At 36.1% G+C, this 16,184-nt stretch overlaps 1 protein-coding gene across 5 annotated transcripts in view; it reads left to right on the top strand.

The window, feature by feature from the left end:
* Positions 1-16,184, top strand: part of SGCE (sarcoglycan epsilon) — a 33,625-nt gene that overhangs the window by 13,114 nt on the left and 4,327 nt on the right. For 2 of the 5 annotated variants that reach the window (XM_057370654.1, XM_057370655.1), the window contains exons 3-9: positions 2,320-2,477; positions 5,397-5,469; positions 6,279-6,477; positions 8,152-8,314; positions 11,595-11,806; positions 12,556-12,582; positions 13,285-13,473. In XM_057370654.1, the coding sequence (XP_057226637.1) occupies positions 2,320-2,477; positions 5,397-5,469; positions 6,279-6,477; positions 8,152-8,314; positions 11,595-11,806; positions 12,556-12,582; positions 13,285-13,473 (1,021 nt within the window). Of the gene's footprint in view, positions 1-2,319; positions 2,478-5,396; positions 5,470-6,278; positions 6,478-8,151; positions 8,315-11,594; positions 11,807-12,555; positions 12,583-13,284; positions 13,474-15,087; positions 15,132-15,930; positions 15,966-16,184 lie in introns of all 5 variants that reach the window. The other 3 variants (XM_057370657.1, XM_057370658.1, XM_057370656.1) reach the window with 3 other exon arrangements.

The raw sequence follows: 16,184 nt of genomic DNA, 5'->3' as shown, positions 1-16,184 counted from the left end.
ATATGTCTCATAAGTATTCCTTCACTTTTGCACTAAATATGCAATTGTGGAAGTTTAGTAATTACATCTGTTAAAAATGCTGTTTATCTGATCACTGTTTCAGACATAGCATGTATCAGGCTATATTAAGGAGCAATTTGAAAGCATATAGTAAACGTGATACAAAATGTAAGATTAAATTAAATGTGAGGCTTTATAATACTGTTTTCTTTCATTTAAAAAACTATTCCTTTGGCTGCAGCCTTCTTCCTATATTTAATGTTAGTAAGCAGTTTGGTTTTAGGGAAGGAACTGTGATTTCCTAAGTATGGTTTTGACATACATTAAAGCTAAAAGATGCTCACGATGGGTTAGAATACGTGTAAGCAGTCTGGTAGGGGTGGGAAGAGAAAGGGAGAGCATTCAGCCACATGTGCTTATCAACAATAAAAAGGAATAAATATATCAAACTTATATGACTATTTTCCTGTAAGAATAGGAAAAACCTCGGTGCAATGCACACATAATCAAAGTCTGTTTAATTAATAAACTTCTGAATTGATTTGAGAGTGCTATCACTAAGACTCACTTTAAAGAATGAATAAGCTTCTGTTAGCATTGGCTAAATTTTGAGTAAATGTGAATAAACCATAATGTTTTTAAAATTTCTTCTCTTTGAAAAATGGATACCTGGGTCTTCATTTATGTTGTGTCGTGTGACTTACAGAGTGAAGTTTGCCTTGTCCCGGTTGTCTCCCAGTTTTGGCACATAGGTGGAAGGAACTTAAAATTTTGCTAATGGATAGCCTTTCAGTGCAGCCTCTTGCATTTGTGTGATTCAGAGGCAATAGGAATCTGTTTTCRGATCCTGTTGAAATTGCTGTTCCATAGACAATTGTGATTATATCAGAAATTCACTGTGAGCCCAGATTTTGTTGTGGTTCTTTCATTTTTGTCTGCTGAGCTGGAYCATTATCATGGTCTACCTTGACAAAGGAAGGACAAACCAGAATGTCTCACAGGTGGCTTTCAGAATTACTCCAAATCATTTGTGGGAATTTGGTTAGAGCAGGGTGCTAATCATGCCAAGTTGTGGTTTCAAGCTCTGTACAGGCCATTCACTTAAAAGTTGGGACTCCATGCTGCTTGTGGGTCTCTTCCAACTCAGAATATTCTGTGGTTCTGAATTCTGTGATTTTGAATGCAATAAATTTGATTACTAGGATGTAGTAATTTCTGAGAGAATTGTGAGGGAAGCAGTGTTACACCCAAGTACTGATTTGGTCTGGTTCTGATTCATTTTACTCAACCAGATGTCTTCAGGTACACATTTACACAAGTTACCCTTGGGCAACATGTCTCAGTTTCTTTGTCCCTCTCTGGAGATGAGAGCTGTTCATTCTTYACTGGGCTCAGTTTCTGCCTTCTGTGCCAGCCTGTCTGTTCTTTCATCACTTGTCCCACAATACTCAAAGCCGTCTCAAAGCTGAATTGGAGCGCAGGGTAGAGGTGTCTTTGCAGGCTCAGAATGGATTTAGATTAAGTTCTGTGCCTCAGCTGAACACTCTCTTGGTGATGAGGGTTTGGTAGTGTTCAGGCATTACTTAATTTACAAAAGCTAAAATAAACTGAAGTCAAATCCAGACATTTGTAAGAGTATCARTAAGAACCAGAAGAACTGATTTGACATGAGGGCTTTTACAGATTTCAGCTGCACCACTGTATTTAGTTGCCATCGGTGGACYCATTTCATGGGAATGTCTGTTCCTTTTTTTGAATTAATTTGTTCTGTAAAGGAAAGTAAATGACTGCCTGGCTGATGGTGCCAAAGACCTGCATGTGTATGTCTAATGCTAACAGRAGCTTTCAGGCATTATTGATTACACAGCCACTCTTTACAGTACACTGAGTACCTGCATCCATCATTGAAAACATAAATAAAAGCAAGTTGGGAGGGGGAATTAAAGGACTGGAACCTTTTTGCTTTTGTCTGTAAGGAGGTTAGATGCTTCAATTTGAAGTGGAACTGAGCTCTAAAAATCAGACCCACTASTTACTGAAGATGAGCACTCAGTTAGCCAAGACTTTAGGAGGTACCAGTACATTATCCCTGCTGTTGGTTACACTTTCCAAGTATGAATTTCTTAATACCTGTAAGTGCTAAGTAATAGTTCACTTATTTTGATAGGGTAAAGGTTAGCAAATRTTAATTGGGTCTTTTTTTTTTTCTTTTTAGCAAGGTTCAGAAAACAAAAGAAAGCAGAATAAGACTTCTTAGTTGAAAAATTAAAGCATATAACATTTTCTTATAAATATTCTAATCTAATTTTTCTTATCTAGGTGAAATAAGTAATGATCCTATAACATTTAATACCAATTTAATGGGTTACCCTGACAGACCTGGATGGCTACGCTATATACAAAGGACACCATACAGTGATGGAGTGCTGTATGGCTCACCAACTGTAGAAAATGTGGGCAAGCCAACCGTCATTGAGGTATTTTCTTTCAAAAGTTCAAAAAGATGTATTTTGGTTCAGAGTGTAAGGTTCAGAACTGTCAACAAGTTCCCCCTTATTTTTGAAAAGTTAATTACAATATTAAAAAAAAGAGTATAAGGCATGGATACCCACTGGTGACATTAACATTTTCTCATAGGTACCGTTTTCTCCTCCTGTGAGACAAAGCCAGATTGTTCATGTTTTACTTAAAAGGTACAACTAATAAGTAGCAATAACTAGTTAAGGTGCATGCAATCCCTTTTCGCTTTTGCCTTTGGGACATTTCATTTCAGTAAACTATGACTGTATTGAAGTTTTATTCAAAATACGGACAAAAAAACTTTCTAAACAACTATACTTGAAGAATAACTGAATTCAGAACCTTGTAACATTCAATCTAAATATGGGTCAGACTTCTCCCCACTGGATAAGAGTGTTCAGTCAATAAACAGTTGTGGGATTTTTTTGTTTGTTTGTTTGTTTTTGTTTTTTGTTTGTTGGTTTGTTTGGTTTTGTTTCATTTGGTTTGATTAGTTGGGGTTTTTTTTTCGATTATTTTTCATCAAATATCCCCTTGTTCATTATTCATGTTTATTGATGGGTTTTATTTTAGTTAGTAGTTTTGTGACTTTAGTTCTTATGAATGTAACAAGGACAAAACTGTATTTTTGAGAGTTAGCTATTCAAATGTTTAAAAGCACTAATTATTCATTGAGCAGCAATTTAAAGGGAAAAGGGACAATATTTTCTACCATGTATTTCATAGACACAGACTAAATCAGACACTGTGGTTCACAGTGTTAAGAAATCTGCACATTAATTCTCTCCAGCTATTTTGCTGTTTCAGCAGTGTATTTGTCTTAAACACTTGCTGAGTATTTTTTTTTCCTAAATTGTATTTGATAGAGTTTTTCTTCCTCAAGAATGGTATCTGCGAATGTTAAGTTATACTGCAGATAATTTCAYCCATGCTTTATTTTGTATACATGATTCTGTTTTGATTTCAGCAGGACTAATAACATCTGAAAATTGATCATATGCAGAAGTTCTTGCAAACTTTGCCTTAGTTTCATGTAGAGGAAACCATTATTTAGAATTGCCAGGTTTAAATGGCATGTGTTTTTAGATTCTAGGATCTATATCGAGACCTCCATTCWAAGCACGACCCCAAGCTATATTTGAAGTAAATCTTGCCTAGCATACAAATTAATTGATTGCATTTCCAGTCTTAGATGTGGCTTTTAAATTAATTTTGTGGTATGTGAAGAGGGCAGATGGCATTTGATCCTCTTCCTAGTGCCCTCTGAGAGGAGTGATCTCATATTCTTGGCCTCAATACAACTTCCATTATGTTAATAATTCCTGAGGGGATGCCATGGGTAGGTCAGTTAATTGCAGGAGACCTCATGATTAGAAGAGCCTAGCATTATGCATGGCACTGCAGTAGGGYAGGTAATGTTCTTGAGCTCAAGCTCCTTTGGAAGCTGTGCAAAGATATTTGTGTTTGAATTAATATTCAGGACAGAGGCAATCTGCTATTTTTTGGGGTGGTGTTTGGGCAGCTCCTACTGCTGGAGTGCAGGCTCACAGTGAATACTGCCCTGCCCCTGGTAGAGAGCTTGTGCAACCAGGGGATTTGATTTTCCGGGTATTAATGCTTCAACTGCTGTTGAAACAACCCTTTGAAAACAGAATTCGGTCTGGAGAAATCTCAAATTTATTTCCTGTTAATTTTATAATGAAATTAAAATGTTAAACAAGATCGGATTGCGTCTCCTAAGTTTTTCACTCTCCACWTAAAACTGCAGTAGATACTACACAGCATTTTTCCTTTTCATTCAAATCCTTTAAAAGAGGTGCAACATCCATTGCTTTTATTTATTTAATAGTCAGTGTCACAGTGTTTTGTAGCTTTGTTTTCTGAGAAGCAACATACTTCTTGTCACTATTTTCACTCCTCTGCCTCTCCTTCGTTCCTGCAATGAGTGAATTGAAGTCTAAAATTAGAAAAAAAATTAGTCTTTTCAGTTTGTTTCATCAAAGATTGAGCACCTTTCAGGAAAGAAAAAAGTAGAGGAAGTAATACATGATTATTTGATATCCAGCCTCATATCCAGCCTCATTCTGTATTTCTTACGAATGAGCACTTAAGTCTTAGTGCAACTTTGGAGTACAGTCACCACTGAGAAGGGACCACTTGCATGCATTTCAGGTATCCTAGATATTTAAAGTTTTGGATTTGTATCCTTGCATATGTTATTCATGACGGTGAGTAAGAGTCAAGAATATTGCATCTACTTCATAATTTTCACTTCCCCTCCAGTTAGATTCTGGGATTTTTTTAAAAAGCTACTTGTGTTGGAGCATTGTTTTGAATCCATTCGTGGAGTGAGACTTCACTGGGGCTAGAGCATAAAACTAAACACCAGTCCCAAAGATGAGAAYTCCTGGCATCCCAACACTTCTTCCTTTAAAAAACCTCTCCATGTAGTTAGGTTCCTTAGGAATTATCATTGAATTTAGGTTTTACAGTATTGATGGAGGGGGTGCAGGGAAATGGAGAAACCACTCTTTCTTTATGGTGGTTCTTAAAGATAACAGAAGAATACACATGTATGGCAGAACACTTCTATCAGGACCAAAATATATTATTTTCMCATATATCMTTTTGATAYTGTATTTGGCTGTAGGCTGGTCAARAAAATKCCRATATCCTGACTTGAAGGTAGTGYWGCATTAAATAAATTGACATTACYTTTCAAATTTTATTTTTWATYAGTGAATSAATGTTCAAATGTTCAAGGARGCAAAGCATTTAAAAGCTGCTAAGWATTTTTAATTTSTAATTTAACTGATACTTCATTTATATAATTTCCATTTTTGCATTGTTTTGTAATCCTTTCTTTTTCACTCTAGATCACTGCATATAACAGGCGTACCTTTGAAACAGCAAGACACAATTTGATCATTAATATAATGTCAGCAGAAGGTGTGTACAGAATGTAGCTGGTTGTGTTTTGAACTGAGTAAGCAAAACCATCTTAYGGGCTCCTGCTTTGGAAGATAAATACTGTAAAACAGCTGTCTGGCACTCAAGCCAAATGCAGGGGCTCAGGGGAGAAGTAAGAGAACTTTTCCTGCTTTAAGTCATTTTGGTTTTTAATCTAGATGATTTCTGTCATTGAGCACTGTTTTTCTTCACTCACTGATGTGAGTGAAAAAATGTCTGCTTATTTGGTTTTAATTTGAAATTTCCCCTGTCTATTCAAATGGGTATTGCATGAAGGATTTCACTTTCTTTCTGCATATTTAGTTTTCTTAATTCTGCCTTATGCAAAGAGCAGTTGTGTAGGCAGAATTAGAAAACAACACATATATGGACATTTGGACCTTAAAATTATTTCTTTTTATCACATTTACCTATTTACATTAGGATTGGGATCCATTGTTGTGGCAAATCAGTTTTGATGCCCAAATTAGCATGAATGTAATTATATCTGTTTAATGAAGTTTTACCAGCTGAGACTCTTTTCCTCTAGTCTGCTTCTTCTTCTCCCAATTGTTTTATGAATAACTGAAGGTTTTCAGCTCAAGTAGCAGCTAATGATAGTAACTATTGAATTAAACATAATCACATTAGATTCTAAATAAGCTAATTTAAACACAGTATTTTTGGAAAGGTGTATCAGTCTTAAAATAGTATTACATTAATTGTTACTCCAGATATTTTGGGGATTTRTGCTAGGATTTATGGAACCTTTGTTTAATGCAACACTCTTTCTTTTTCATCACAAGTAGATTTTCCTTTACCATATCAAGCAGAATTCTTCATAAGGAATATGAATGTAGAAGAAATGTTAGCAAGTGAAGTTCTTGGTGATTTCCTTGGAGCAGTGAAAAATGTATGGCAGCCAGAACGCTTGAATGCCATTAACATTACTTCAGCCCTTGACAGGGGAGGGAGAGTTCCACTTCCTATTAATGACATGAAAGAGGGGTAAGCATGTGTCAGTATGATGTTTTTGCCTCACTCTTTTTTTTTTTTTTTTTTTTTTTTTTTTTTTTTTACTGAAAAGCCTAATATTTTTTTCAAGGTTTCTGGAAACTTTGCAATTACTCTTTTATAGTTTGGAATTAGATATGAAAAGTTTACTCAATTCTGAGCCACAGTTAGAATATGGGTTTATTGTGTTCAATGCCATTGCAACAGGGCACAGTTCCTAAATATTGATGTTATAATCCATTTTTACTTCTGAGCAGTCATTTGGCATGCTTTTTGAGTTTTTAATGGTTCCCAATTCATGAGACTCAAAATTTTGAAGCAAGTTATCATAGAGCATAGATTGCAGAGACACTTCAATTTCTGAGAGCAGTTAGCATGTAACAAGTGTAATTTTTAGCTGTACTCTTACTAAGGAAGTGGATGTGATCCAAGAGCATTGTGGACTTTCTTCTGAAAGTCGTGTCTGGGGAGCTCAGAGTGTAAACTGAGTACAGAGTGTAAACAGAGTGTACACTGAGTGTAAACTGCACGAATGACTATTTCCAGTTGTGATTTGTAACCATAACTTTTGCTCTGAAATACTGTACTTTGAAACTATTTTTTTTTTCAGATATGGATTTTTCTCAGGGTTTTTTTTTCAGATATTGTTCTGATAATGCTTTTCCCTGGCAAAAATAAAGATACCTAGTTTTTTTTAGATAATTTTAGATATTTTGGTGTCAAATAATATCTAAAAAAGGYATGAAAGTTCAAAATACAAGATGTGTGCAGAAATTACTGTTCTTTCAGAGCCCTTTTATGTCTCTGGGTTTTGGAGCATATTTAAAGAAGGAAAGTGACTTCTGTAATAGCAGAGTCACTTAATAAAAGTAGCTACACTTCAGATACTTACTTAGATAATGCCTACTGTAACAARTGGCAAGCAGGACCTAATTCTGTTTAGAATCCATTGGTGCATTCCTGGTGCAGGTAATGTTACAATATTACTGTRTTTTACAGCAGTGTTCCATATAACTAAATATGACAATGAATAATGCAATTGGTGTAGTAGCTTTTATTTTATGTATGGTAATGCTAAATCAAGTATTAAGTTCACCTTCAGCTTTCAGTATTCTGAAACAATTTTTGTTAGCAGTGCACAACTGCAGTATAGAATCTTTTAGAAGCTGGGGATTTGGGATGTYCATGTCAGTATTAAGTTTAGAACTAACTAGTTGAGAATTTCATTTGAAAACATGGGAAGAAACTCTTTAAAAATACTGTAATGGGTAAGACTAAAGATTTCCGTAAAAAAAAATTATACTATTTTAATGCAGTTTTCAAAAATAGTAGTGATTTACTTATCATGAGGAAGCCACACTTGGAGCTCTCTGACTTCTTAGAAATTGATACCTTACACTGATGGTAAAGAAACATTTACATTAGGAAGCAAACCAGAATATGTTRTAATAAGCAACTAGAAAAATCCTTTTGATTTTAGTCTGTTACTTGTATGCTTAGAGAGAGAAAAGTATACTATGAAGGAAAATAATTTTAAAAAGTAATTTCAGTATTTAAATAACAGCTGAATGTCACTGTGTATATTACTAATGTTTGGAAGAGTACATCATTGTCCTTTGGGGGGATTTGTGAGACATTGTGCTCGCTGTCACTCATCTCTTTCTGCAGTGTGTATGTGATGGTTGGGGCAGATGTTCCTTTCTCTTCGTGTTTACGGGAAGTGGAAAACCCACAAAATCAGCTGAGGTGCAGTCAAGAAATGGAGCCTGTAATAACCTGTGATAAAAAATTTCGTACTCAGTTCCATATTGACTGGTGTAAAATCTCTCTGGTGAGTTATTTTATTTTTGCATAAAAATAATGTTTATATTGTAATGTACAGGTAAGGTTGTAAAAGGATTTTGCTATTTAGACTAAATTCTGTTAGAGTTGAGCACCAGGGAAACCAMTGTATTTGTTTTCACTAGCAGTGAATTCTATAAATGGCCAGAGAACTCCAGGGCTTAAAAAACTAAAAGTAATGAAGGTGGGGTTCATTAATTCAGAATGCTGATACTGCTGGTTACACTTGCTTCCCTAAAAAGTGTGTGTACATATGTGTTTTCTCAGATACTGATTCTACACTGCCCAGTTAATACTACACTGTTAAAAAAACACTTCTGAAAATTCTGAAAACATAAAACWTATTTTATGTTAAAAATGAAATAGAAAAAAGAATGAAAAGGGTGTTGGGTAATGAAATAATAAATAGGAGCATTCTTCTCAGTCAAATACAAAAAAAATGATAACTGAACACCAGAGTATTTGCCCTGAAAGGAGATCAGTATTCTCCTTAAAGRAGAATAATTCCCAAAGAGGTTTTCTAAGGTTATTTCTTTTTAGTTCCTGTAAAAATAATACAGTATTGGAAGGGAATATTGCAGATAGGTGTGAACAATGATGGTGAAGGTATGTAAAATAAACTTAGATGATTGTTGAGCTGCTTCAGACATTACCCAGAGGAAGCCGAAAGGGAGATAGTAAATGTGTTTTATGATGTAAAAAAACCATACTGAGCATAAGACAAGGTATTCATKCACATATGAAACTGATTGGTTAACTTCCAATCTTTTTTGTCTATACACTATAAATTAGGAAAGCTTCCAGAAGGTTGGAAAATACTTGTTTCAAAAGAATATCCAGATTATTTGCTTTTTATTGGCTTTCTGTTGAGAAATTTCAAAAGGCACAAGTGTACACAGCAATAGTTACCAGCACCTGAAAAACAGCAGAAGGCAGCTGGTCTTTGGCAAGAACAAACTATGTCAAGTGTTCCGTTTCATTCTGAAAAAGAAGGAAAGAAGTAGAAGAAAGAAAGAAGTAGAACTGAGGTACAGCAGCAAATGTCATTCCTTCTTGGTAAGGTTTTTCATACTGTCTCACCAGCAAGCTCAGGAACATGGCCTAGATAAAGCTAGGATCAGCTAGTGGAGAGCTGGTTGGTAGCCATAATCATAGAAGAGTTAATAGTAATTCCTGGCTATTCCTCATTAATAGCTGGATGATGGAATGTGCTTATTAAATTAAATTTGTAGTTCCCCATGCAAGTGAAAGGATCWGCAGGTGCATTGAAGGACAGAATTCAAAAAGGTCTTGAGAAATTGGAGAAACAGTCTTGGAAAACAGGATGAATTTTAAAAGGAGAAGCAGAGGGGTATTGCACTAATGTAAGAACAGTCAGCAGCRCCCGTTCAGAAAGAAAAGCAGCTGGTTAGGAGTACTTCTTCAGAAAAAAAAAATGTCTGATAGCGGCAGTGGCTCATAAACTAATCATGAAGCAGCATTGTCATGCTGGTTTGAGAAAAGCAGAGATCAGCCTGGGACGTGTAACAGGAACAGGCTCTCAGAGAAGTGTTATTTTCTGCAGCAGCCTTGTTAAATTCAGCTCTAGTTTTGGCGGTGTGCCACAGTAACTGAATTTAAACTGTCTTAGGGGTGTTTACTGCTGCCAGCAGCATTTCTGCTGYAACCTGCTGCATCAAAGGGAAAAGGAAGCCAAGCTTCCCTCTGTCTAATCACAGTCTGCTTTTCACAAGGCAAGCTGAGAGACAGGAATTCTCCCCAGATCCATGGGCTGGGAGAGAATTGATCTCAGTTCCCCAATCCACAATGTAAGTGAATGATAAACAATAGAGCCATCATATCCTCATCCTCACACTGTTTATGAGGTGGCATTGGCAGTTAGCACCAAATCCAAGAGTGGATTTAAGTTTGGGAGTCCCACATTCTGCAAGGATGGGCWGTGTAATAAATGCTCCACTTGAAGCTGCTTCCTGACAGCTTGTTCTCACACCATGTATGGACTTCTGTCAGACACATCAATAAGTACATGTTTTTTGTGCATCAKTAGGTTTTGAGATTCAGCTAAGCAGCCAGGTGGAACTCAGTGTACATAACATAAAAGATACTCTGAAATTAATCAGCAAACAGTACGTAAATTAATTTTTGTTTTAAAAACACATGTATGTGTGTGTTTGTATGTGTGCATTTGAGGCACACCAGAATTTCTGGAATTCTGTAAAAATCTCTTCACCTATTACCTAAGTTGTAGTACAGCATTTTATGACTTAAAGTGTAAATTACAAAGAAATGACCATCAGTTGTAAGGTTTCTCAATGGTCAGACAAAAAGTCAAGCATGTAAGCAAATATATTATATTTGTATTAATGATCTGGAGAGAGTCTTAAAGCTAGCACTCATAAAATGTGACACTAACATCTAAGTGAAGATAAAAAAACGGAGGCAGAAAATTAAGTCATCTGGGAATGACAGTCAAATACAGCAGGAAATTCAGCAGCAAAATATGTTTGTGTTTCTAGGATCATTGGGGACAGACATAAACAAAAAACACTAAAACAAACACAAAACAAACAAAAAAAAGTAAAAAACAACAACAAAAACCCCAAAAAGACTCAAACACCAAACAAACAAACAAAAAAAAGCCCCAAACCAACAAACAAAAACCCACAAAGAAGCAAATTCATTTGTGGTCAGGAGTGCAGGCTTCTGGAGGCTAGTTGAATTTGTGTGAGGGAGCCAGTTCGGTTGATGCCTCTTGATTTTTTTGAGCACTGGGTGTAAAGTTCAATATGAGGGAGAAGGAAGAAGAAAATCATAGGTATGTGACTCTTCATTTTTGCCACCTATATACAAAAGAGGACAATATTATTATTTAGGAAGACTAGTAAGAAATGGATAAATTCATCAAAAAGAAATCAGAATAATTAGTTTGCGATAAAGATATTTACTGAATTTGTACTCAAATACTGTTTGTGTGAGATATGCCTGAAATTAATCTGTAAAAGATATGGTATCTCTGGTAGACACAAAATAGAGTAGCAATATTATAACATTACTTATCACATTGATCAAAAGCTTCATAAAATGTAAGCTTCTATTATTTAAAAAAAAACATGGTTGGATGAAATTGTATCAAATTTGTCAAATGTRTAATATGGATCTTTTTGTGTTATGGTTAGTTAAATACCCCCCTGTTTTTACAATCTGTTACTTTGTTACCTAATTGTCTTTTTTTCTTCTTCTTCTTCTTTTTTTTCTTTTCTGGGCATCAGGTTGACAATACAAAACAAGTTTCCACCTTTCAGGAAGTGATTCGTGGAGAGGGAATATTACCTGATGGTGGAGAATACAAGCCACCTTCTGATACACTGAAAAGCAGAGACTATTACACGGATTTCCTAATTACACTGGCAGTGCCCTCGGCAATAGCACTGGTGCTTTTTCTAATACTTGCCTATATCATGTGCTGCCGACGGGAAGGAGTGTGAGTACTTTAACTGCTAATAAGTAACTCTAGATTTTTCTAAGATTATAATCATAGAAGGTTATTTGTTAGAATATCTCCATTAAGTTCATTATAAACATTTAAAACAGGCCAAAAGGTACTTGCTTGTAATACTGAACTGTTTCTCACTTAAGCACATGCACCAATTTCCAAGTGAGTGAATATAGGGCCTTTAGTTATTCTAGACAGGGTTAAAATACTCAACATATGCACAAAACTCCCCAAAATCTCCATGTGTGCACAGATCTCCAAAATTACCCCAGCAAATAAAATACTAATAAAGGATCATTTGTTCAGGAGAATGTTAAGTAATTTTTAAAATGCTAACTTTCATAATACAAATCTGGTTGAGGAGATTAACTGAATTTAGACCTACTATAAAAGAAAACCACATAAAAGGAAAGCAGCAAGTAACGTGATTTCTGCCATTTCTTACACAAACTACAATTTCATTTTGTCACAGAATTTATTTTAGCCAGAAGCTTGTTCTTTAACCTGCATTTTCATTTCCCTGTGTGTGTCTGTGTGTATGTCTGCCACCACTATCACATCTCTCTACGTGCGTTCATCAAGGCCTCATCATAAACCCCGTTGCAAATGCTGCCAAGTTGCGTTTAGCAATAACCCTGTCAGCATTTCTACATCATGTACTGTTTTCATCATCAGATAGATTAATGTTCCAACTATCAATGCTATTATTTAATTCATAAATTTTGTTTTGTTTTTAGGGAAAAGAGAAACATGCAAACACCAGAGTAAGTGTCTTCTTTCCTGTTATTTTTCTTTTACCATTTAATTTTCATTCTCAGTAGCTTGTCATGCTTCATACATGTGTGTCATAATCTTCTTTCACTCTCTCTAATTCATGGTTTAATTCATAAATGTGAAAGCTGCTTTTAAATCAGAATCTTGGCAAGGATAGAAGACCAGAATAAAAAGGGTTTGAAATTAAAGACTGCCAATTCAAAATAAAATAGTGCTGTTAGAATTAATATGTTAATATGCAATTAATATTCCTGGTTATTGGACTTCCCAGCCTGTCTCTTACAGGCGGCGAACAGGAGAAGAAATATCCTGGAAGGTATCCAATGCCTATACTATGACGTGCTTTAAAATTAATTTATGACCTTTTATGAATCTACCACAAGAATCAGGAATTAACCAAAAGTTTAATTTTAACTGCAGCAAATAAATGAAACATAGCCATAAATTATAGAGTCTTGAATCCTATGAAAAATACCTATTCAGACAGAAAAATCTAATGAAATACTTGCCTTAAAAATTAAATAAATCCAATATTTATTAGTTTAACTATGTAAAGGTTGTAATTGTTGCACTGTAGAGTCTGTAGCATGCATCAAAGTTCTTGTATTTAAGAATAATAATAATTGCAAAAGTATCCATTTTGATAGAGCACTAAAAATATGTATTCACCATTTGACTTTCTTCTGACACAGCATCCAGTTGGTCCACCACAGTGCTATACAGAAATCAACCAAAGAGCTTCGTGACATGTCCAAAAACAGAGAGATCGCGTGGCCGCTCTCCACACTGCCCGTGTTCCACCCCGTGACCGGCGAGATCGTGCCACCCCTTCACACAGACAGCTACGACAACACCAGCATGCCTCTGATGCAGACACAGCAGTAAGTGTTCACACTTGAGTTTAGTTCTTAATGCTCACTGTGTTGCATCATCTAACTATAGATCCCAGTTCTTGTTGTCCGAAATGTGTTTATTATGGAGGGTTCAGTAATGACTTGCTGGTTCAAGATTGCTCTGATGTTTGCATTCCCAGCAGAAAGAAAGGCCTTCTGTTGTAAGATTAAATGGCTGGCTTTCAGTCTGCAGGCTTGGCAAGAAGCTTGGCATGGAACAACTAGATTTCTGCCTGTTTTGRAGAAAAACTACTTTTGACAGAGGAATCAATTAAAACTTCTATTTTAGACACCCTGTCTCTTGACCCATGTCTTTGGGGTTCTGGTATAAAACTACCACCGGGTTGGTGATAGTTTCATACCAGAAAATCCAGACTTTGTAAGTGGTTAGTCATGTACCTGTCACACATGGTTTGTGTTTCAAATGCTGACATCGAACAGAAGAACATCTTCCATTACACAGATAATAAATTCAGACTTGCCAAGAAAAATGCTCACAGCTCTCTCCTTTTTCCACTGTTGCCACCCTCTCTCCAATTCAAACCAGAAAAAAATTAATTCCTGTTCCTGAAGGGTTCATTTATCAGTAAATTGGTGAAACTACTGAGACAGACACAATGCTTTGCACATGTTTTGATTGAGACAAGTCTGTGGAGCTGTAGGAGAGGCATTTCTGGAAAGGTTTGGCTGAGGTGCCTGGGGCTGAGCAGGCTTGAGGCAGTGGTCTCAGAAGTGGCTGGCATTTTTCAGTGCTGTGCTGTAACACCAGCTCCAGCTTGTACCTCCTCTGCTGGCCGGGCTGCATGGTCCCAGTGGTACTGATCCAGTGCCAGCTCTAACTGAGCCCTAATTTACATGTGTGTCCTGAATTCCCTTCACAATGAAGATCCATGTGCAGGAGTCTTCTCCCTGTCCCAAAGATAAATTCTCCAGAAAGGACTTTTGTATAAATTATTCCTTGTACAAGTGCTTCAAAGTGCTCTACCCCATCTTTTGCATCGTCTCTATTCAAAATTTTATGACTGGGGAGATTTTATGACTGGCAGATTTTATGACTGGGGTGCCAAATCCTGTACCAAAGGCTTTCTTGAGTTTTACATAGGGTATTTATCTGCTTCATCTACATTGTAACCCCTGTTTCCCTTTTTTAAAAACACCTTAATATCTGGTAGCTGTTAAAATAGAKTTTAAGCAGGGCACAAAAATGCAACCTTGTCTTGATAAGTGAACTGGTCTGACACGTAGAACTAGCTGACTGTTCATTCATTCCACAATCAGTAACCAAGTTCCAAATGCTGTCACCTTTGCTGTTTCATGGAATATGGAATATTCACTTATAGAAATCCATGGTGACTCTTGTTACCTCTGCCATTTCACCAAGTCTGAGCCTTTGAACCTAGCTGACAAATGAAATAATAAGAACTACTTTARCACTAATTGTCTTTGTTTCAAGGTCTTGGTTAACCCTTGGGCATCTGTATTTGCATAGTGAAAATAGATTATTACTTCATAASTGAAAAAATGAAGTGTAAATACTGAACTTTCATAATACACTTCAGATTTTGTATGCAAGCATTAAAGATATTAAATGTTTTTTTATAGGAAYCTGCCACATCAGACTCAGATTCCACAGCAGCAGAGTGCAGGTCAGTACCTAGAAAAGACTGCAATTATTAATTGACCAGTGTGTAGGAAACACTAGTCAAAATGTATACAGTCTGTGGACAGTGGAAATAATTTTTAAATATAGTAAAGTATTACAGATTTGTCATTCTAGATTTTTTTTTTTTGATACATCAAGAAAATTTTGGCATGGTATTGATTAAGCAAGGGAGAAGTGCTATGTTAGGACTGCATGAGATGCTGGAATTTGTTTCAGCTAACTTAGAAACCTCATATAAATAATTTCCTGTTACATGAAGCTACAGCCATATTCCCAAATGCAGTTACATGGTTTGGACTCTGACACTTGATGGAAAATCCARATTTCTAATTCCCACTAGCATTAGTTAAGCTTTGAAGAAGGAGCTTTTTGTTGCTGTTRCTGGACATAAAGAGTTGATACTGGGGAGTCTGTGGTGAGACACATCCATCCTTCAAGTTTCCTATGTGTAGTAATGATTTTTATATCATTCTCACAAATGCTCATGTACTGACTGTGGTCAGGAATGACCCATCAGACTGTTGGCTAAGGCTGACTGTTTTCTCTACTTGGCATCTCATGTTTGAGAAAAACCTGCAGCCATAGCCATGTGAAAGTGGGTAAAGACCACATGGGGAAAAATAGAGGCCTAAGTGTAATTTTAAATATCGAAAGAAGTACTTAAGCAAAACTGGGAAGTACAGCTCCAACGGGAAGATTTGTTTTAACTTAGGAGTTCCATAAGCAACTCTTTCTCTTAATTGAAAATCCTTCTTCTTCATTACTGCTTTCGGGGATTAAAGGAGAATTTCGTATGACAACATTTCAAAGATTTGAGGCAAGTATATCACAGCTATTTCTGCCCATGTGGATTGTTTTGTTACCTAGAAATTAAAAACAGAGGTATAAAAAGCCTGACTGCAGTTCTGGTGGCTTTGCTATTTGTGTGTTYCATTGTACATATGCTGGAAATGGTGGATGGCCCTGGCAGTCAGAGCCTTGATCCAACCAAAGCACTGGTTTGGGTTGACATTTAGCACAGCTCTTCACACTCACT

This window comes from Malurus melanocephalus, unplaced genomic scaffold (assembly GCF_030028575.1).
Source record: "Malurus melanocephalus ecotype Western Australia unplaced genomic scaffold, MMel_1.1 scaffold_130, whole genome shotgun sequence".
Classification (NCBI taxonomy): Eukaryota; Metazoa; Chordata; class Aves; order Passeriformes; family Maluridae; genus Malurus; species Malurus melanocephalus.
This window is presented reverse-complemented; position numbering and strand designations above follow the sequence as displayed.